Here is a 23,669-nt window from a genome sequence, read left to right on the forward strand (position 1 = left end):
CCTCTGCCTCTGCCTCCCGGGTGCTGAGATTAAAGGCGTGCACCACCAACACCCGGCCTATTCTCTTTATTTTATCACAGGTTGAGGAGTAGCCAGAGCTTCCATGATTAATGTTATTTTACACAATTGGTGGAACAAGAAGTGGTCTATGTTTCAGGCTTCCAACATGTGTCTGTAATAGGGCACACATGGTTATTATTTTCACACAATTATTGTTTGAGATTGTATCCTTGTAAAGATTATTTTCTGACTCAGTGTCCCATGTAGTGATGCCTTTGAAGGTGTGTTGTGTACATTCAGCTTGTGGAAATGTCTGAGTGACCACTGGGTATAGGGGAAATACTGGCACACCTGCTTGAAGGCTGGCACAGGTGGCGCTGACCATGCACACTTGGGCATGGTCAGAGTGATGTAACAAGGCTTTAAATATGAGGGTCACATGCATGCTGCTCTCTGTTCCCTCTCCTGCCTTGTGGTAAAGGACTGGCTCCGTAGTCTGAGTACTTCCTAATAAGCAGCCTGTTTTTCCCACTAGTTCTGAGTCCATTGCGATCTGCATTAATTGTTGGGCTCATGTCAGATGGTGTCACCTACAGTCGCTCTCTAACTCCCTTCCATTGGCCACAGAGGTCCTCATCACAGTTTTCTGCCAGTGTTTTCCTGTTCACATTGCCTGCATGCTCACTGCTGTGATCTCTGATGCAGCTGAAGGTAGGAAAGCTGGAGTGTTTACCTGTGAGTTAGAGAAGATCAATGGGAGAAGTGATGGTTGGTGTTGGTTCAGGGTTAAGGATTACTGTTTTGAAGAATCTGGAAAAATGAAAGGAAAGTCTACTTTTCCAGGCCTTAGCCTTCTCTGGATACTATGATAGTGACCTCAGCCATGTGCTAAGAAGTTTTGGTGAATAAACAGACAATAGAATGTGGGATAACTGAGATCCAGATAATCACAACTCATTGAACAGTACAGTGTGAGGGTGAAAACTAAGATATCCACTGTTAGTTCCCTGACACCAGGGAGAGGTCAGGCCACACAGCAGCCAGTGACATAGGACGACCGTAGTGAACCTGGAGACTGGGCAGACTCTTTACACTGGGAGTCTGTAGATTAGTTACTCAGTATCTCCTAGATGTACTACATAAAACACACAAATTATTGAGCAATATCTAATGAATGTGAGATTACCTATTTCTGCTTTTATTTGGGCAAATAATTCAACAACTCTATGAGCCCAGTTGATACAAACCTTAATAGCACCAGCCAGGGTCCACTGATTATGGTCAGTGAGAACAGAGTTTTAAACAGGCCAGGATGGAGAGGCCACAGCATGACTGAGACTGTGACAAGTTTATTATTTTTAAAATCAGAATGATAAGAGTATAAAAATTGTAAGGACAGCAGGGGGCACAATGGAGACATTAATCACTAGGAAGGAAATCAGATGATGATTGGAGGGATTCCAGAGCCCCTGTGGACTCCCTTCTTAAAGACTATCAGCTGAACAACACCTGCTACAGTTGATAGGTGAAGTCAAGAATTTTCAAACAAAGTAAAAATTCATTGTTAAATATTGCATAGATTAGTATGAGACTGAGCTGTGTTTACCTTGTGGCTCTGTTCAAGAGTAATTTATACATAAGGAGAGATACTGTGTGAGTGGACACGAGTGAGAGGGACAGTGGACATTTGTGAGAGTTTCCTGACACCTTTTCCACAGGTGTCCAGTGTGAGGTGCAGCTGGTGGAGTCTGGGGGAGGCTTGGTGCAGCCTGGAAAGTCCCTGAAACTCTCCTTTGCAGCCTCTGGATTCTCCTTCAGTGATTACTACATGAGCTGGGTCTGCTGGACAACAGTGTATTGCACATGATAACCACACTGGGGTTGAAGTGTGTGCCTCCAATGCCCGGCAAGAGGCTGCTAGTCTCCCCCTCGGGGAATCAAACCCTGGTCTCCTGAGTGACAGGCAGGGATACTCACCACTCTACTACCAAGGACAACTGCTGTATCCACTCTTAATTTTGGACTCAGTTATAACTTTCATATATCTGTATCTAAGCAATTCTGTCTATGTAGGGTTTTTGTTTCTGTTCTGTTTTATTTAGGAGAACACACAATACCTTGGCTCTACATAAGCTGAATATCAGGAAAAATAATTCTGCCATTGATAGCATGGCTACGATCTGACAACTTAATTACAAAATTTCTTTTCCTCCAAGGCCCAGTGTCCTCGAAATGGTTTATGTGCAGTATAAAGATTCATCACCATCATGAACTCTCTTACTCAGATATAAACCACAGCCTCAGGATATAAAGTAAAGAGGATTCCCTTATCTGTGTATCCCTGGGAACTCTCAGCAGAAAGTCTAATGATATGAAGGTTGTTGTTAGAAGTGAACTTTCTGGACTAGTTCAAGGTTCATAGGGCTGACTTCTGTGTGGAGAGACTGGATTCCTCAGTCAAAGTTTCCATACTCCAAAGAACTCCATCTTATGTTTACCCTGCTGCATTACAGAAACACAAGGTTCTTCAGACAACCTTCCTGACCTATGAAGGATTGCTGATAGAGAATAAAACTGTCTACAAACATTTCAGAGCAATCCTTACATGGGGTGAAAATAATCAATTGGAGACCATGTTCTGTCAAAGAAAACACAGAGGTACACAGTCTGATATTGTGTATTATCATTTTCAAATGACAACAAGTCCATATGATCAAAAAAACTGCTATGTATTTTTGCTATGAGGCATCAAAAAGGAAAACCAAAATAAATTATTCATGCAGAGCCTGGGGAGTAAGTGCAGAGAGGCCACCAAAGGTGTTTCCTGACTCTATTCAGAGTTTATTTCTCTCAGTTAATCACATACAAGGCCCAGGAGACCAACTCCTATGGCAGTTAGAACCCTCCCCTAGAAGGATACAGAATCCGTTAGTTCCTGGAATCTGTGTCACTCTCCTGGGAATGCTATAATAACAGAAATAACCTTGTTCAAAGACTCTCTCAATCACCATGAAGACAGTTTACTCAGACTAGAAAGAATTTCTCTATTGGAAATCCAGGACATGCATTTGTCCAAGCAGACTGGGTTCTAGAGCACGAGGAGGTGTGCATGTGGTCCCCATCCCTAACCTAGAACCTATCTCCAGTTCATAACATCTTTAAATTGAAAAATGACATTTCTCCAAGGGTGTCAGGTTGAGGAAACCAAATAGTCATGAGCACAGGCTGCAGATCCATCAGCAGATGCCATCAGGATCTAAACAAATACCTTTGGGATGTTCCCTGTGTCATACTATCACATGGCTTTATTTCTATTTTATACATTTATCTATTTATCTCTTATTTTATCCTAGAGTTCCTTTGCCTATATGGTAAGCTTCTCATTTTGTCTTTTTATGGGATTCCTAAGTATAATTCTGGTGGTCTCTGCAACCACACCTGTTTCTTGTGCCTTTTCTTGGGCTCTTGTCCTTCAGTTTTTTGTTTGTTTTGTCCTGTTCAAATGCATTATTTTTATCTATTTTTACTTTATTGTATTTTATTCACTAGAATCCTATTTGTTTTCAAAGACAGCAAGGTGGTGAATACGGATTGGTTGACTTGGGAGTTGAGGAGGGAGGAGGAAGTATGAGAAGAAACTTCTTCCATCAGCATGTGTTTCCTCTACATTCTGCAGTCAGGAAGGCAGAAGAAGTATGATGGGGAAGTACTTGTGTGTATGTGTTTGTCTTGCTCGATGATAAATAAAATACTGTTTGGCCAATGAGACAGCACGTTAGACAGGAATAGGAGTCAAAGAGGATTCTTGGAAATGTAGTAGAGAATTGGTGATCCAGGAAGGAAGTGACATAGCAAGGAGACTCATTTAAGCAAGGAGAAACAGGAAGTATCCCTTTTTTCCCCTTTGCATCCTACAGCAGTGATGTGATCCCATGGTAAGGGAGAGCACCAATGGAAGGCATCTGATAATAAGTCTTATAATATATATAATAATATATAGATATATATTTGATAATTAAGACTGAGCTAACAGATGAGAATCCTAGTCATTGGCCAAGCAGCATTATACCTAATATAAGTGTCTCTGTGCATTAATCGGGGCCCTAACTCAGGCAGGCAGCTGGCATAGAGTGCACACGTGGCGATGGGGGCTTGGTGGCTTTTGGTGGAAAGATTTATCATAAAAGAAGTAGGTATGGACCCCATGCTACAATGACATGACAGTGTGCTAACTTTCTAGGAAAGATGGGAAAACATTACTTGGCTGGAAAAGGGAAGAAAAACTTGAGCAGTGTGGTCTTCCTAATCAGAAACCAATTACTCAGGAAGCCAAGTGTGAATAATAGATTGGAGTTGGCATGAGACCTAAAAATACAGAAGCAGCAATTTCGTTCATAGCAGCATTATTCATAAAATCCAGAACGTGGTAATAACCTAGATGCCCCTTAGCCAAATAATGGATGAAGGAACTTTGATATGTTTACACAATGGAATACTACTCAGCAATAAGAAACAAAGACATCCTAAATTCTGCAGACAAATGGACTAAGATAGAAAAAAACACAACCTGAGTGAGGAAACCCATTCCACAAAGCAAATATAGTGTGTACTCAATCATAAGTGGATACCAGAAATGAAGCAAAAGATACACAGACTACAATCCTCAACCCCAGAGAAGCTTTAACCCTCTACCATGAACAGATAGAAGCAGATGCAGAAATCCACACCTAACCAATGGGCCAAGCTCCTGGAGTGCAATCAAAGTGAGGGAGGAAGGATGATATGAACAAAGGGGTCAAGATCATGATGGGGAAGTCCACAGAATCAGCAGACCTGAGACAGTGAGAGATCAGTGACTCTGGTCTAACTAACGGGGAACCTGCATAAGACTGAACAAGACTCCCTTAATATAGGTGACAGTGGTGCAGCTGGGAAAATACATGAGGCCACTGATGGTGTGAACAAGATCTAACTCTAATGCACAATCAGACTTAGTGGAGCCCATTCTACATGGAGAGAGAACCTGCCCAGCCTAGACACAGGGGCGCCAGGGGGTGGGGAGGCACCTTGGTCAGGCTCAAGGAGATGATGGACAGAATTAGTAGCTTCCTAGGGAAGGACTTATACTCTACAAGGAGCAGATGGGAGATGGGGGGAGTGGGAGAGGGAAAGGGAGAGGAGGGAGGAGAAACTGGAATTTGAATATAAAATTAATTAATTAAAGAATAATAATATATCAAATGTTAAGAAATAAATGAATGGAAAAAAGAAAAAAAAATATATATATATATATATATAGGAGCAGAAGATTGGGGGGTGTTGTTCTAGGAAATGGAGGTGGGGTCATGCCAGTGTGTGTGTCCTGTGAGCCCTGTGGTCCCCAAACTGTCTTACCTCAGACACACACTATAGGAATGAGACACAGTGATGTCTGTGTTGTAATGAGGAAATGGAGTGGTATCCACCCTCCTCTTTTATAAGGACAAGGCTGACTCCCCACATGCAAATGCATCTTCTAGCTCTAAGTTAAATCCCCTCCTGGGCTGTGGGAGCTCACATCTCTCTCACAGGAGGCTGATATCTGAGAAAAGGGGGTGTAGCCTAGAAAATGAGACTGTTGGGTCTTCTGTACCTGGTGACAGCCCTTCCTGGTGAGTGTGATCATTTCATACATGTGTCCATGAGGGGATGTGACAACATGTGATTGACAGAATTGACTCTTCCTGTCTGCAGGTGTCCTGTCCCAGATCCAGCTTCAGGAGTCAGGACCAGGCCTGGTGAAGCTGTCCCTCACTTGCTCTGTCACTGGTTTCTCCATCACCACCAGTGGTTACGGCTGGAACTGGATCAGGCAGTTCCCAGGGAAGAACCTGGAGTGGATGGGGGGCATAGGTAGCACTGGTGGCACTGGCTACAACCCATCCCTCAAGAGCCGCATCTCCATCACCAGAGACACAGCCAAGAACCAGATCTTCCTGCAGCTGAACTCTGTGACCACTGAGGACACAGCCACATATTACTGTGCAAGATACACAGTGAGGGGACTTCAGCATGAGCACAGACAAAAACCTCCCTGCAGTGGAGCTCTGGGCCAGCAGGGGGCGCTCAGCCCTAAGGAAGCCCAAGAACTTTTAGTCTTTAGAATAGGGAAGGAAAAACGCCTGGTTTCAACTGACTTTGCTTCTCAATCCCTAAGAACAGGGAAGACATGGAGTCTTTTCTCTCTCTCATGCTGCAATGCTGTGTTTATGTAAAGTCACGTTTGTTTGTGTTTCACTGTGAGTCTCTGGACAGGGTGTACAGAAATATTTCTTTTCACTTTGAATGTGGATAAAGTCTTTATTGCCTGAGCCATTTCTCTGTGTTGAGGAATATGTTTTGATGAAAACAACTTTTTGGAACTCAGCTGATCTCTCATGGAATTAGTTTTCATATAAAAATTTGATTTCATTTTTGGTCGCTCACACACTGCACTCTCAGTAACATCTGTGTGTTAGAGCTCATCCTAGTCTGCTCACACAAAGCAGTTGCTGAGATGCCTAGGGAATGAGACACAGTGTGACAAGGGGGTCCACACACCTGCAGCTGCATTACCCACCATGCAATGCACAACTTGGGATTTCCTGGTGTCAAGTGTATGCAGCTGAGTATAGATAAGAAGTTTGCTGTCAATGGTTACTTCCTCACAAATATGGACTCTTCTGTGTGAGAAAATATATCTATTGGTGATAGGATTAAAATCACCATATGAACTAAATATGCAAGTTTTCATACTAATCTTTAACATCTTAAAATGTGACAGAGCAGAATCCACCTCTGATGTAGAAGAAAAGTAAAGGTTATGTGATCAGATTGACCTGGCCTGTGATTTGTGCTCTCCTCCCACAGAGCCCTGAGAATGAAATCTAACCCAAGTACACACCATGACACACAGATCCCCACTCATGTAATTAAAATAAACTCAGCAGTGTAAGTGTTGTCATATCAATCCGTCAGTTAACAAGCCTTACATTGCATTCTGTGATATTTTTGTCAAATTCTGTCTGAACATTAGGGAAATTTGAACAAACCAAAGGTGAGTTAGAAAGTCTGAAATAAATGCCCCCAAATCATTGTAGTGTCCCACACAAGGTGACAGAGAATGCAGAGAGGTTGAAGTCCCTCAGAACTTGCACTGTACAGCTGTCTCTCCATTGATGAGATCTGTCCCCACCATGGGATCCCAGAGCCTAAAGGACATTCATAAAAAGCAAAGACTCAGATATGGGATTTCCAGGGGTGAAGAAGTGGATTGGCATCCAAAAAGTCCACCAAAGTCCCACAGACTGTCCTCAGTTGTAAGGATTTTCTAATAACAGCCAATCCTCAGACTCATTAGTGCAGAGTGGGCATGGAAGTAAGGTGTAGCTTGGTCTATGAACAGAGGAGATGATGTCATCTTTAACACACTGTAACAAGGATGACTCCTTGTTAGCAACTCCAAGGAACTCAAAAAATAAACAGACTATAAACATTATTCATCAAACAATATCTGTATGACTTATTAAATGATTCTGGATATTCATTTAATAAGATTTATTCAAAATCATGTTTTGTGTTTTCAGTAAATGATTATCATAACACATATAAAACACACAATCAATAACCTTTAGTCAGAAGCATGAAAGAGCAGATGACTTGGATCAGGACAGAGACAGAGTGTTTCTCCTTGACCTTTTCACCCCTACAGGATTAATTCCTGTAAGTTAGTTAAAAGTGTTGTTAAATCACTTTTCACAGACCTCACACAGGGATTCAGTGTAAGTGCATGCTAATTTAGATAGGTCCTGAGATCATACACAGTTCTGTGGCCCCCGCATGTGCTTCCTTCCCAGTCACAGGATCTTGCCCCACTGTCTCCAGCCTTTACAGAACAAGGACACAGCATCACCTCTCACAGTTCATGTTTGGTTACATTCCTTCTATAGAGCATTGGGTTTTGGGAAAATGCTGTGATACTTGGCAATCTCAATGTTTTGATGTCAGTGAGATGTCTCTTTGGCTCAGAAAATTTACTTTAGATGTTTTTCTAGCAGACATTCCTTCTCTATGACATATATGGGTTTTATATGCTTAATATGGATGTAATTGTATGGAAATATCTTGTGGCTGACATGAGTCCCCTAGGCCTATTCTATGTTAAAGAACATACAAACCTATGTTGAATTTTAAATAACATTTGAAATATCAGTGATTTTATTAAAAACCCTGCTCTCTCCTCCATCTGTAAAGCAGGGTTGACCAGAAGGTAGGGGAATTATTTCCTTTCACGACTCTGTATTGAATGGGATTCTCAGGTAGACACCCTCCCACGAGGGTGTCTATCAAGAGGATCTAAGACCTGGGCTCAAGGACTTTTCTTATCCCTGCAGACAATGTGGTACTCAGTAAGTGTCTCCTACACCATGTAAGTTGGACAGAAATTTCTTGTCCTCCAAGGACCAACACGCTTTTGCTCTCTTCTGTGTTATGTGTATAAAACCAATGTCACCACAGACTCTGTTTTTCAAATATAAACCACATAGTCAGGACAGAAAGGAAAGAGAGGTTCCCTGACCTATCAACTTGGGGAAAACATCAATGGAAACTTAAGACAGATGTGAATGCTGGTTTGTTGTTGGTTTCAAACTGGCTGGGGACATGAAATTTCACAGAGCCCACTTACAAGGAGGTGGCACGTTTTTCACAAGGGGATCCAAAGCTTCTGACCTCCACAAAATTCTATCTTATTTCTGGTTTGATGTATCACAATAACAGAATGAGGTTAAGACAATCTTCCTGCCATATGTGAACTTGATGAGAGACTTTATAGCTGTCTATAAACATTTCACATAACACGAATATGCACATCACATGAAACTTCAATGCTTCTCTGTGTAATGTGTAAAATGAACTGTGTGTTGGTGAGAATAGGGTACTGCGTTCAACCAAAGTCACTACATTGGTCTCTGTCTGTGCTTTTAATACTAGTGATATGTCTTTCATGAAATTTGCTGCAACTTGCCCTGCATGGGTATATATTATATAGGTTATTGTATATATTTGTAATCTTCTTGTTGTATTCAACAGGGGCTCTGACTGCTTCTTTAACGCAAAGCTTCTGAGACCAGCATCAAACTCATTGACAATGATCTGTTTGCATTATTTATGCCTTCCAGGCTTACTTTGTTAGATTATTTGAACTCAGAAGTGGATCCATTTCTTCTAGGATATCCAGACTTCCATAGGATAATTTTTCGTTGTCATGACTAATGATTTTCTGGATCACAATGGTGTGTGAACCCTGACAAAAACCTCCCTGCAGGAGCGCTCAGAACCAGCAGAGGGCGGACGTCAGCACATGGTGAACAGGGACAGCGCAGGAACAGGTGCAGCAATAGGTGCAGAGTGGAGTTCTGGTTCCTGGGTCTCAAATCCGACTGATGATGTCCCTGGTGTTCTCTGCACTTGTGGTTTATAGATGTCTGTAACATCTGTGGAAACAGATTTCTGTTTTTTTTTAACTTAAAAACTACATATACCACACAGTCTAAAGGATGTAAATACTGAATCAACCCTGATACCAGAAATGACCCTGCAGTTTCCTGTTAGCAGAAATGACTCTGCAGATGTCACCAGGGTCACATGCTTAGGAAGGTCAGAGGTATTTGTAAGGCTGCACTCTCAATGAGTTTCAGGACAAAACTGAAGTTATTCTGATTAGGACAGTTTTGGGGATTAGAGGAGATCAGCACAGACACAATCCGTAATCTATATGCCTGGATAGGTCTCAATTATCTCTCCTCTCTCTGTTCTCTGCAAGCCAACAGCTTTGATTTAAATGGAAAGAAGCTGTCTCTCAGGGAGCATGAAGACAATTCCACTAAACTGGGGCTAAGATTTTCTCTTGGCCACTGTAGGGTCTTGAAACCATTGTGTCAACATGGATACATAGAGACAGACAGACAGACAGACAGACAGACAGACAGACAGACAGACAGACAGAGAACAAGAGAGAGAGAGATGAAGAGAGACAAAGATACTGACATAAAGAAAGAAAGAAAGAAAGAATGAATGAATGAATGAAAGATAGATAGATAGATAGATAGATAGATAGATAGATAGATAGATGTTCAAAGAGACAGAGACCAGGGAAGGATTTAACAGATTTACAGATTTACTAATAAGAATGTACAGAACTATAATGGAATTATTTGCTCAGGTTATAACGTCATATAGATTTGAGGAACATTATGTCTGGGATAAAGAATATCATTTTAAAAAGACCTTATTTACCTGGACTTGACATTAAGGTCAGTTTAAAAACATAATAAAATCTAGGTAGGATTTAGTTTGTTAAAACCTGTGAGCAATTGATATTAAATGATTCAACATTAATTGCTCACACCCTCCACCTTGACATGTGTCTCACTATGCTTGCATCTTGCTGCGAATGTCCTATCCTGTGAGTAGTAACTGTGATGCAGTAGGCAGTGTGTTTTGAAAGATGTATATGGTAAGTAGTATATTGTGAGAAGGGGGCCACACTTTACTGCAGCTGGGCTACACCCTTTCACCCAAGGGCATTCATCATTGTATGAAAATAGTTTAGAATGTTTGCCATCGTGGTGGGGTTCTGTTGGCCTCTACTGGATAGTGGCTCCTGATTGTCTCTACAATGCCCAGGACAAACAATTTCCTGGGCGCAAACTTCATCATTTCTGAGACACAGGGAAGTGGCTACAAAGCCATAAAGGAAGCTGCTATTCATGCTGGTGAGACCTCCTGTGTGTAGCTTTTGACATTTCTAGGAAAAATCCTCTCACAGCAATCCCCCTGTTTCTCTGACTCTTACACTCTTCCCACACTCCTTCACATTGATCCCCAAGACTTCAGTGAGTTGTGTGAAGATGACTCCACCCCTCCTCTCTCTCTCTCTCTTCTGCTCTTCCTCCTCCTTCCTTCATCTTCTGATCCCCCTCCTCCCCCTACTGCTTCATCACAACAATCCCTCCCCTCCCCATATCCCTCCTCCCATCCCTCCTCCCCTCTCTCCCCACTCTCTCTCTTCCTTTTAATCTGATTTAAACAGCATAACCTTTTGTTTTATTTAACTTTGTGTGGATTTCATATGTGAGCACTTTATTACCTGAGCTACACTGCTCATCAACTTCACTGCACTACTGCTGATCTGATTAGGACTCCACTCTCAGGTTCTCTCTCTCTCTCTCTCTCTCTCTCTCTCTCTCTCTCTCTCTCTCTCCCTCAGTACACTCATTGCAAACTATTTACAGCCAGGCTGCACTGTAAAGTGTATGAACTTGTATGAACATGAAACTTCAGAGGACTGTGTACAGATCAGGGAGTGTTTTAGGGATGACTCTGGGATGATGGTATGCACTGTCACTTGCCTTCTGTGGGTTATGACATGAGCAGAAGCAGAACATGTGTCCCTGGGCCATCCACTCAGAGCTGAGAGCTTAGGTCACTGCTATTTCACAAAAGGGACAATAATATTAATAGTTCAACTGGTGAGTCAAATGTGGTCACTCAGTGACCAGTCTGGGGAACCTCATGTGAATGGTGAAATTTGATACTTCATTCATTCATTCATTCATTCATTCATTCATTCATTCACCTATCTATCTATCTATCTATCTATCTATCTATCTATCTATCTATCTATCTATCTATTTATCTATCTATTTATCTATCTATCTATCTAACTACTGTGTGTCAATAACAACTCTGGCCCTAGATAATCCCACTGTACACATTCCACCCTTTCATGTCAGTAGCTTGTGAGAGTTGCTGAGTGAGAGAGAGCTGGGCTCTCAGAGAGACAAGCTTGCAGCCTTCTCACACATGTGGTGAAAGTGGTCATGCAGCATGCTCTCCTACATTTACTTAGAGGAACATCCCACATGCAAATTTGTAGCAATGCTACCAGAAGTCAAGCACCTGCTTAAATTCAGAGCCTCCTACACCCTGGAGAATATTTTCTGGGAGGCATTGAATTCACCACAATGGACATGAAATCCTTGTGGGTCTTCATTTTCCTGCTGATGGTTCCCAGCTGTGAGTTCCACAGGGAAGCAGTGGAGAACCTTGTTCTGCTGGTTCTGAGCTCCTGACTCACTGTTGTTCTTTGTTCACAGGTGTCCTGTCCCAGGTGCAGCTGCAGGAGTCAGGGCCTGGTCTGCTGAAGCCCTCGCAGTCACTGTCCCTCACCTGTATTGTGACTGGTTACTCCATTAGCAGCGGTTACTGGTGGAGTTGGATTCGTCAGCATCCAGGGAAAGGGCTGGAGTGGATGGGTAAAATTGATAGAGATGGAGACACCTACTACAACCCGTCTCTCAAGAGCCGAATAACGATGACAGTAGACACATCGAAGAATCAGTTTTCCCTGAGGCTGAACTCTGTGACCACTGAAGACACAGCTGTGTATTACTGTGCAAGAGGCACAGTGATGGAACTTCAGTGTGAGCCTGCACAAAAACAAGCCTTCCTGCAGGGGACAGGAGTGCCTCTGAGACAGCGGGCACCGAGTACTCATGCAGTCTGGTCTCAGCCCAGAAGCATGGACAGTGAGGAAGGACCATGCACTTCCTGTGGGCTGGGGAGTGTTTTGTCCCCCAACCACACACTGTCCCCTAGGGACATTACTTCCTTGGTCTTCCTTGCTTTGTCATATGCTCAAGTGCCAGTAAAGGCACTCACAAAACAATGTCATTATTTTCATAGATGGAAAGGGGATAATGAGTAGGAACTTTGTCATCACCAATTTTCATTTGACTTCCTTTTCCTTCCTGAGCAACAGATATGGCAGATTCTCAGTGACCCATGATTGAAATATAAGCTGAACTTTGTTTCCACAAAGCAAACATGAGAAATACTGACAGTGTAGGCTCCTTTGGAGTGTGGCTTGTTAGGATGCCATTGAAGTGAAAAGTCATTTAGGGCCATTTTTAATCAATAAAATACGCTATTTTCATTATGGGAGAAGGAGAATTTGCAGATATTGGGTTCTCTGTCACTGTCTTTTTCTCTTTCTATCTTTCTCTCCCATGTCCCTTTCCCCATCTCCACCTCTGCATTCTTACATTCAAAATTTCATCTTAGGGAGAGCCCCAAAGTTCCCCTGTGACCATCCACTAGTGGTGGCAAGAGGTGTCATTGAAAACCATGCAGACTTTAGTGTTGGATTTGAAGCTTTCATATATGAGCTGAAAATGATTCTGCTCTTCATATCAACCAGGCTGTGAAAACTCAGTTAGAGATCTGAGTAAATTAATACATAAGGTTGAAGTTTCCAAACACCAGCTAATGCAGGAAAGCATTCCCCTATCTGGGGCTCTTCTCACAGACAGTTGGGTATCTGTCTTGGAAGACAAAGTCATTGCCTCTGCTCCTCATGATTCTTTTGGTCCTGAAGGCTTCGAACCTCTTGCTCCCTATCACAGTGGCCACCTTGGTGGCCAAAGTTCCTCTTTCATTGATTTCTCTCAAGAGCACAGAGCTCCAGAGGAGCTCAGAGCACAGATCTCAGGATCGTCATGAGGTAAGCAGGAGGGAAAGCCTATGGAAGGAGCTGCCTGTCCTTCTTCCCCTCTGCATTGATTGGGGGGTACTCTGAAAATCACCCTGGGAAATGAACACTGAAATGATTTTCCCACCTTCTTTTGAGGATTTCCTGTAGACTCCCTGCTTTCTGTCTACTCTCCCAGCACCAAGTCTTGAAGAACTAGACCTCACCATCATCTGCTTCTTCTACCATCTGGAATCTGTCTAGGTCTACCCTGAGCTCCATGGACAACAACTGCTCCCTTCTTGTCATTGTTCACTTTCCTCCAAGCATAGAAAGATGGTCAATGAAAACTTTGCCATCCATGAGCCACCCCCACTTCCTTCTCAGGGATTCATACATCTGTACATCTTTAATAAAAATATCAGGGCAGGTGGCCCAAGTCCTGTTGATCCTCTGTTCAATGAACACACATGTCTGCAGGCGTACCTGCTTGTACTGCCTGCTTAGCCTTCACATGGGAAACAGATGCCTACTGACCCAAATGTACCTTTTTCAGCTCCTTCCGTATCACATCAAAATAGATCTAGATTATTCAGATTCAGATTTGCTTGTGACAAAACCCATTTGATGACAATGTCTCCGAGGTCATTGAAAGGCTTTTAGCTGGTCACTTACAATGTTACCAATGTCCCAAGGAGTAGAGTCCATGACTCAATGGGGTATGACTTCTGCAAATGAAAAGGGAATCCAAAGCCAGAAGGAGACAGGAATCTTCATTTATTCATGGAGTAAGGTTAGAAAATATCAAGTACAAGTATAATATATGCCCTACTTAGAACATGACACTAAACAGGAGCATGTAACCCAAGTTGATCAAGTATAGACAGGCACCAAAAGTCATCATGGGCTTCTGATTGTTTTCATTCTGAAACAACCATTCTGGGTTGTTGTGAACTTACAGAATCTCAACAACAGAAACCTAGGAAAAGTATCACTAAGTTTATGAAACTCTTGTGATCAAAAGAGAAAATAAATTCCTTACCTTTAAAAGTTTAAATGATTTCTTATTGATACTTCTAACACCAAAATAAAACAAGCTGTTATGCTCACCCAGCTTAGCTCAGCCTTGTATGGTGGAACCTGTAAAAATGATTGGCAAAGTACTTTAAGGTCACTGCTTTTGGTCCCTGCAGCATACTGACAACCACCTTCTGAGACTGTATTCATGACCTTCTCCTCATCCTGGGTGTCTGCTGTGTATACTGTCTTTCTGAACATACTTCATGACCATGGTTTTCATTCACATTGACTCTGCTAAACTGTTTGTTTCAACCTGGCTTGTTTAAAAGTGCCCCTATCACATTCAGTCTCACTTTTAGCTGTGACTGACCTACCCCATCCTTCAGAATGCTCACACTGTAGGTCAGCCCCATTCCTGGCTCATCATAGAAATTATTTTGCCTCTCACTTTCTCCTTTAAAATGTCCTCTGTGTTGTAAAAGAGCATTTTTTTTAAAAAATGACATCTAGTGACTGAACAGATACCACAGTGATGACCATTAATGAACTGTGACTGTCCTTTTGACTAAGATTGATTGTATCAACACTCTTATTTCCAAATGGTCAGGTTTTATTTTTACCTTGTTGTTAATCTTGACTGCGGATACTAAGACAGGTCCTAGAAACCATGTTGGGCCCTGTTGTTCCATGCTCCCAAGATAAGGCCAGGTGAGCCTGGAAAATTTTTCCATGGCTAGGAGTGAGGACGGATGGGAGCTGAAGAGTTTTGGAGGTGTGTAAAAGTGGGGCAGCATGTATAGGTAAAGGAGATTTGTGGACCTTGAATGAGCATGCATAGGTAAAGGAGGTGTGTGTGTGTGAGAGTGTGTGTGTGTGATTGTGTGAGTGTGTGGGGGGGGGCGGGGTCAGCATGTATAGGTAAAGGTGAGGAAATGAGGATACAAGAAACAGGTCTGTGAAATTAAATGAGTTTTTCTTGAAAATGAGAATCACAGTATCATAAGGTGATTTGTGTTCAATGATTTTGGAAGCCTGAGTTCATAAAAAACATCTTTTGAGCGAGAAGTCAGTCTTACTCTTTCCCTTGCACAGTCTAAATCTTTCTTCCTAGCCCATCTCCATTCCTTTGTGTCAGTAGGCAATTCCCATGAACACTTCCTGCCATGGACCCCTATGGCCACCTGGGTCTGGGCCTGAGGTAGGTGATTTTCACTGTACATCCCATCTGCCATTATCATCTCTGCAGTCTCACACTGAGTCTCTCATAGCAGCATCATGATTACAGGGCTCCTTCTCTCATCCTGTCTCCCTCCCCTGGAGACTCTGATTCTTGGTTCTGACCCAGCTCATCTTCATACTTACTGGGTTCTTTGAAGGATACGCTTCTCCTATTGAGGTTAGCATCAGTGTCTATGGTAAGCATAGATACTTAGGGGGCAGTCTGCTGCTTCTGACAATTTTAAACCTGTCAAAAAAGATAAATATGTGAATGGAAGAGCTTTAAGCTTTGATTTTGATAAGTTTTGTGTGAACATGCTCTCCTGTCAAGATGACCCACTTGTGAAATGGGGATAGCTAAAGCATCTCATTAAACTACCCACAGGTTTGCATCAATTTCCTATAGCAGCCCTGGAGAATGGAAAGCCACTTTTGTTGACCCCCATTTCCTTGTGTGGAAGAGTTTAGAGAACACGAGAAGATACACAAGGAATCCCAAACGTCATGCCTTAGTCTTAGAAGATCCCCAGACAGCAGCCAGACTCCAGTGTGACAGAAGAGTTCCAGACACACTAATGCTGTTGCAATGGGAGTCCTGGCCATCATATAGTGCTCACACCTCACCTGGGAGAAGGATCCTGAGTTCACTGCCCTTCATTCCTTAAATCTAATTTACTTTCCTCGTGCCACGATCAGCATAGCCTTGGTTTCAATGAAGACATCTTCCCCATTAATAGAACGAGAGGGGCTCACAGACTGAAGCCACAATCATGGGATTTTTATGGGTTTGCACTGAGCCCTATGCATATGTTATGTTTGAGGAGCTAGGGATTATGTGAGACTCCTAACAGTTGGGTTGCGGTGTCTTTGATTCTTTGACTTGCTCTTATGACTCTTTTCCTCATACTGGGTTGCCTCATTCAGGCTTGATATGTGGGTTTGTGCCCAGCTTTAATGTATCTGGTTATGCCATGTTCAGTGTATATCCCTGGAAGGCCTGATCTTCTCTAAAGGGAAACCAAGGAAGACTGGGTCTGGGGGAGAAGGGATGTGTGAGAGGAACTTTGAAGAGTCGAGGGAGGAGAAACTGCTGTTGAGAGGTAACATGTGAGAGAAGAAAAAAAAACATAATTAAGAACAGACACTCATGAGGGAGGGTAAAGTGTGCTATCCCAGAGAATCAGCTCCCAAGAAATGTGGAAGCCCCACACCCTCAGGGAACTGAGTGATGGGAGGACAATCTACACCATGACCCTAAAGTTCTGACACAGGACCACTTTCTATCCTGGAGCTCTTACACATCAATAATATGTTTTTAATTTAATGCCATTAATATGACAACATGGTACCCAATGATGTAACTCAAGTATCCCACACATGCATGCAAAGGGGTCCAACATTTACTCTTTAAAGTATTTGTAAAGTAGTAAATTATTTATTCATTTTATGTTAAAGTTATTCCTTTACATATGTTGAACTTCATCCACTTGACATAGAGTTTCCAATTTAGTGGAATCAAGGTTTTTAAAGTACACCCTAATGATTTTTAAAAATTCTATTGGTGTTTGTTTTAATGTCTCCATTTTCATTTCTAATTTTAGTAATTTGTCTCTTTTTTTCTTTTTGGTTATTGTCTTCACCATTGTCAGTACTGTTTAACTTTGCAAAGACTCCTTTACGGTTTTCAGTGATTCTTTGATCTGTCGTATCATTTTCCATTTTCATTAATGTCAGAATAGTTTTCATTATCTTTCCCCTTCCATTGTTTTATGGTTTGGTTTCTCCTTGGTCTTTTAAGGTCTTAAGGCAGTACATAATTAGTTATTACATTGAAATCTCTCACATTTTTATGTGTGAACAGAGTAATATTTTGCATTGGGCTTTCATTTTATTCCATTCTTGTCATTTATAATTATCTTTCTTAATTTCATTCTTGACACAGCTGTCATTCAACAGTGCATTGTTTACTCTCCACAAAATTGTGAACATTCTGTATTTGTTTCATTAATTGTTGATATATATATATATATATCTTTATTTCATTTTAGTCATATAGGATTCTGGGTATTATTCCAATTTTTCTGTATTTGTTGGATCTTCAACTATGTCCTAAAATGTGGTTGTCTTACTTAAGTTGCCTCTATGGGATAAAACATCATGACACAAGAAACCTTGGGGAAAACAGGCTTATGTCGTGTTACATTTCCATTCTACTCCAGATATATTTCATTTTTAATCCATCCTTTTCATATATATATATATATGCATACTTACATATCTATATATACACATTACATACATTCTTAAATATATAAATACAAGTACCTCTGTCCATATAATGTTACTTGTGAATACGTTTTCACGGCCTTTTGTATTAGTGTACCCTTCTGTCTAGAAGATTATTTCTCAGACACAAAGTTCTTTAGGTGTCGGTGATTTTTTTTTCACTAAGTTTGAGAGCAGGTGAGCTGCCTCCTTTTGTGTTAGCATAGCCACTGATGCCATTATTGTTTAGGTCATACTTCAGCAGCCTTGTTGGTTAGTGGTGGTTAGTCTTCCTTAATAAGTCCAGGAGACAAATTGAATCACTAAAGTAATTGTTCTTCTTTATCATACACTCTTCTTTTCCCATTTTGCAGTGATCTTCGAGCCTTAGGTACAGGGGTTATCCTGTAGATCTATCAGTTGGGGCTTGCCTGCACAACTCCACATTTTCTCTGCTATGGTTTTCTCTATTTGTTTCCAAATGATTCAAAGAGAAGTTGATGAATGGAGTTAACATATCTATGGGTATTAAGATAAATATTTAGAATATACTTAGAGGTTATGCTATTTAGTAAAGATAGATATAGGTTCTCCTCCAACTCACATGACTTAATAAACACCTGATTTTGGCTAGGTTTTCAGACCCAGGTATGATTTTCTACTTAGTGAGAGAGCTTTAAGTTAAAAGTTATTTCGTAGGGTCTACTGTACCAGCATTCCTAACTTTGTTTCCAATATCTTATCAGTTTTATGATATATTTCTGTTTTATTGTTTTAGTTTTGTACAAAATATTTATTTTGAATAATTAAATCTTGAAGCAGCATAAGAGACACACCTTTGGCACAAATCTCCAAGTTTATATTTGTGCTCCCATCTTAATAAATGCACATGGAGTATTGTGGTGTGTGTATTTGTGTCACTATCTCTGTCTTTAATAGAGAACAGGCGTTATTTATGTAACTGGTCCTTCCACATTCTGTCTCTTGGCCAAGTCCCAGCACAACACTCTGTATAGACAGTGGACTCACTGCCCCTTGGTTTTTTTTTTTTTTTGCATTAAATGAAATTTCCACACATACGAAGTCATCCAGTTTTATGGCCATGTTCTAATGATCTCTGCCTGAATGACTGTTTCCTGTGAACACCACAGATTCTGCTAGACCTTAGGGTGTTTGGATCATTTCCTATGTGAGAACTGTTTAGGAAGTTTTACTCTTTGGCATGGCAGATTTCTGTATATCATGTAGTATTCCATGTAGGTTGACAATGGTTTTTCCTGGTGATATCATCTTTAGCTGAAATCAGTATAGAAACTAAAGTCTCATTTTTTGATGTGCCTTGTCACTGTATAATTTATATTTCTAATATTTTATTCTTTCTGTTTATTCTTCCTGTGAAATTTCCTTTGGAAAAATATATACTTGACTTTTTATATTCTTCATCCAATTAATTTGGCAAATCTTTCTACCTATTGTTTAATGGCATGCCCAGAAACTTTAACTGTTCTGGACTTGCTTTAATATAAAGCATCCAGCTTCTTACTTCAATTTCTTTCTTAGTTTCATCATTTTATTAACCAACACTTGTTTTAGTTTAGATTGCTGTATTGCACATCCTTTGATGAAATATTTAGTGATTCCTTATTTATCAATTTCACTGTCTGTCTTGATGCTTACAGAGTGATATAAAGCTGTCTAATTCTACCTAGGTCCTCACACACCACCAAAGATATTGTGTACATTACAGAAGTCACATTAGTTCCTTTAATTTCACCTATGTAAGTTACATGTTCTAAAATATAATATATGCTTATTGTTCATGCTTTTTCTTTTTTAAGGCAGTTAGTGTGTCAATAGTGTGTGTGTGTGTGTGTGTGTGTGTGTGTGTGTGTGTGTGTGTGACCTGCTCAAGTCTTTTCTTGATCCCTGTGTTTGAGATTAGGTGATTGTATCCAGTAGATTCATCTCTAGGTATTTAAGCCTGATATTTTCATATACACCTGTTCTGTCACTTACAGATTGGGTTTCAAGGCAACAACTTTGACATCCAGTGTTCCCTCTCTGCCCTCAAATCCCTCTGCATTCTGTCTCTCTCTCTCCTTCCTTACTCTTTTGTTTATGGAATTACATATCAAACCATCTGGAATTTACATCACAGGTGACCTTGGGCTAATGATGATCAGTGGTGTCCTCTGTGGAGTAAAACTTCTTGACTCTACTCTTTGACTCTTTTTCCAGAAGGCTGTGTTTCCACAAGGGTCTGTCACTCCATCGGACACAGTTTCTACCATGATCCTGAGAATCTCAAGAGAAGAGGTTGGGGAAACTGTGGCTGGTATATAACATTAATGATGGAATTTAATTACAAAAGAATACTAAAAGAATAAATAGAGTTCCCATAGACAAAAATGCAAGAATTTCAAACTCAGAGTACAGGTAATTCTGGAAGAGACCTCTCCAGGTTCCTACATGAACACTGGAATGGTCATGTCACATGAACTCAAGGCAGAAAGGGGGTGTCCAACCTCAGAGTCAACTACACTTATGGCTGGAGCTGACTCAGTCAGTGCTCAGTGCATCGGGGCTGAGGTCAACACAGTGAAAGAAAACAGCTCCAGAGCATGGAACAGAGCAATGGCCACTGACATCTATAACACAAAACACAAAGAAATTAACCCTAAATGCATCTTTTTTGTGATTATTAAATGACAACGATGATTCTTAGTGTGTACCAAGAAAAACAGCATAGCATGATACAAAAATTTCATATAATTGTATTTGTTATCAGATTCCCTTGGCATATTTAGAAAGAAACTAGAGCATATCATCTCTCCCCTCCAGCTACAGAGCTTGCTATATAGCAGGAAGACATGCAAATAAGGTCGATCTCTTCTCATGAAAACCAGCCCAGCACCGACTTTGAAGCTCAGGCAAAGAAGATCATCCCTGGATTCCCAGGTCTTCACATTCAGTGATCAGCACTGAACAAAAACCACACCATGGATTTGTGGCTGACTTGGGTTTTCCTTGTTGCTCTGTTAAAAGGTAATTTATGAAGATGAGACACTGGGTCCTTTAGTGGAAATGAGCAGGACAGATTTAAACTGGAGCTTCTGTGACAGATTACTGACAGTATTCTCTGTGTTTGCAGGTGTCCAGTGCGAGGTGCAGCTTGTGGAGTCAGGGGGTGGCCTGCTGCAGCCTGGGGTTTCTCTGAGACTCTCCTGTGTAGCCTCTGGATTCACCTTTAGTAGCGATTGGATGGGTTGGATCCGCCAAGATCCAGGCAAGGGGCTGCAGTGGGTTGCAGAAATTAATGGAGATAGCAGTAAAGCAAACTATGCACCATTCTTGAAGGATCGCTTCACCATATCCAGAGACAATGCCAAGAGCATTCTCTACCTGCAAATGAACAATGTGAAGTCTGAGGACACCACTTATCACTGTGCTAGAGACACTAGAGACACAGTGAGGGGATCTCAGTGTGAACCCAGACATAAACCTCACTGTGAGGCCGCTCACGGCCACCAGGGGGCGCACAGCACACAAACACAGATTCATCCCAGGAGATTATGCAGACATGATCTTCTCTGGTGTCTAGAATGCATATATTTTCTAACAAGTTTCCCCGGAATTCTCTCTACATGAATGTACTGAAGTTATCTGACGTCCTAGGAACATTATATTTTCCTTGTATTAATAATTTAAAATATAAGGCACAGTCCCCTCATGAACAAAATGCAACTGACAGCTATGAGGATATAAAGGACCCTTTCTTTGTCACTGAAATCACATGATAAGGAAGTTCTTGGACACTTATGAGTCTTTTCAGATTCTACGCAGAGTCTTGGTCAGTTTTCTGCTGTTGTTTTCTTGTTAACCTTGCCTGCATGGTTACTGCAATGGGACTCTTGAATGCCGCTGAAGGCAGGAAAGCTGGAGTGTTCACCTCAGAGACAGAGAAACACCATTGGGAGAGGGATGGTTGGTTTTTCAGGGTTAATGATCACAGATTTCAATATCTATAACGGTAAAGAGAATCTACTATCCAAACCAGAGCCTTCTTTGGATACTATTATAATGACCTCAACTAGGTACCAATTTTGGGAACCAATGTACCATGAGATATTAGATTAGTCAGATCATGAAAAAAAGGACTCACTAATCAGTACGGTATGAAGATGAAAACCAATGGACCCACTGTCTGTTCTCTAAAGCGAGGGCAGGGTCAGCCTACATGGCTACCACTTCCAAGACCCTATAATTTTTTTTTCAAATTTCATTACAGATGTCTATTTATTTGTATTTGTTCATGTGCCAATAGACACACATGTAATGATACATATTTGGAAATCATAGGACAACATTTCTCTTATTCTACCATGTGGTTCCTGGAAACAGAAATCATGGAATCCAGCCTGGCAGCCAGTGTCTTCCTCGGTGTGCATAGACATAGAGAGAAAGTGGGTGAGTTTGCCATAGACTTCAAAGTCACCAGCAGTAGAGCTGTAACTTGAACTCCTGTCATCCTTTCTACATCTGCCGTGGTCACAGGTATATGATACTGTTACTGGCCTCTAATTGGTTTAAAGTGAAGACACCGGGTGTGATAAAGCTCAGTGGTAGAGTGCTTGCTTAGCATGTACAAGGAAATGGTTTTAGTTTCCAGGACTAGAGAGAGAAGGGAGGGGGGTCAGATTAAGTTGTTGGTTTTCTATTACTTCTGTGACCACTACTTATATGCAATATAATAAAGATATCTGTTTTCTTTGTTAAAAGAAAAACAAACAACTTCAGTGTAAACCAAGGCACACCTACATGCAGGGGAGCTCAGGACCAGCAGGAGGCAGAATGGGGACAATAATCAATAGTATAGAAATGAATTGGAGAGAAGGGGAGTGGGGGTTCGCCATAATCTCAGCTGACTCCCTTTTTATAAGTCTATTAGCTGAACAACACCTGCTACAGTTGACATGTGAAGTCCCCATGTCCAAACACAGTAATAATTATTTGTTAAATATTGAACAGATTTTTATTTTCACATTTATTTCATTAAGATTTGTTTATTGATTTTTGATTTATTTGGAAAATATTTTTTCATACTATATGATATGTTCTGATCATGATTTGTAACTATTCCCTAGTCCTACCCTCTGCCACACCTCCCTGCCACTCAATTTACAACATTTCTTTCTATCTATAGAATGCAAAAACAGAAAAAGCAAGATTTTAAAAAGCAAACAAACAAGAAACACACACCAGCAAAATGTTCAAACAGCAAATATTAATAGCTTACATATAAACAAAGGTGGGAAATTCTCCTAATTTAGGAATTTTTGAAATTTCCATTCGCAATTATCCTTGTCACTATTACCACCTGTGAATCATTTTTGTCAGGGAAATGAACTAATTTTTCAGGTTGGTATTCTATTTTTAAATTGAGAGATTAGGCTTATGTGATATCCACAGGGTCTACACAGGTCTCAGGAATGGCTACTTCTTGAAGCAGGATAAGGATTTGAGCCTCTTATCCTGTTGCCTGAACCAAGTGTCCTCTACCTCCTTCTTCTCCAGCTTGACTAGGTCCTTATCTAAGAGCTATCCTGCTCATGAATAT

At 41.1% G+C, this 23,669-nt stretch overlaps 1 protein-coding gene across 1 annotated transcript; it reads left to right on the top strand.

Annotated features, from left to right (window-relative positions):
* The first annotated feature begins 677 nt into the window (after nucleotides 1-677).
* LOC113835706 lies at nucleotides 678-23,635 on the top strand. Its single transcript, XM_035445889.1, has 9 exons — nucleotides 678-711; nucleotides 1,719-1,830; nucleotides 5,840-6,043; nucleotides 8,763-8,781; nucleotides 12,227-12,503; nucleotides 13,485-13,582; nucleotides 20,291-20,387; nucleotides 21,204-21,520; nucleotides 23,627-23,635. The coding sequence occupies exons 1-9, from the start codon at nucleotides 678-680 to the stop codon at nucleotides 23,633-23,635; spliced, it is 1,167 nt and encodes a 388-aa protein (XP_035301780.1).
* The last annotated feature ends 34 nt before the right edge of the window (nucleotides 23,636-23,669 follow it).

Source organism: Cricetulus griseus, chromosome 5 (genome assembly GCF_003668045.3).
Source record: "Cricetulus griseus strain 17A/GY chromosome 5, alternate assembly CriGri-PICRH-1.0, whole genome shotgun sequence".
Classification (NCBI taxonomy): domain Eukaryota; kingdom Metazoa; phylum Chordata; class Mammalia; order Rodentia; family Cricetidae; genus Cricetulus; species Cricetulus griseus.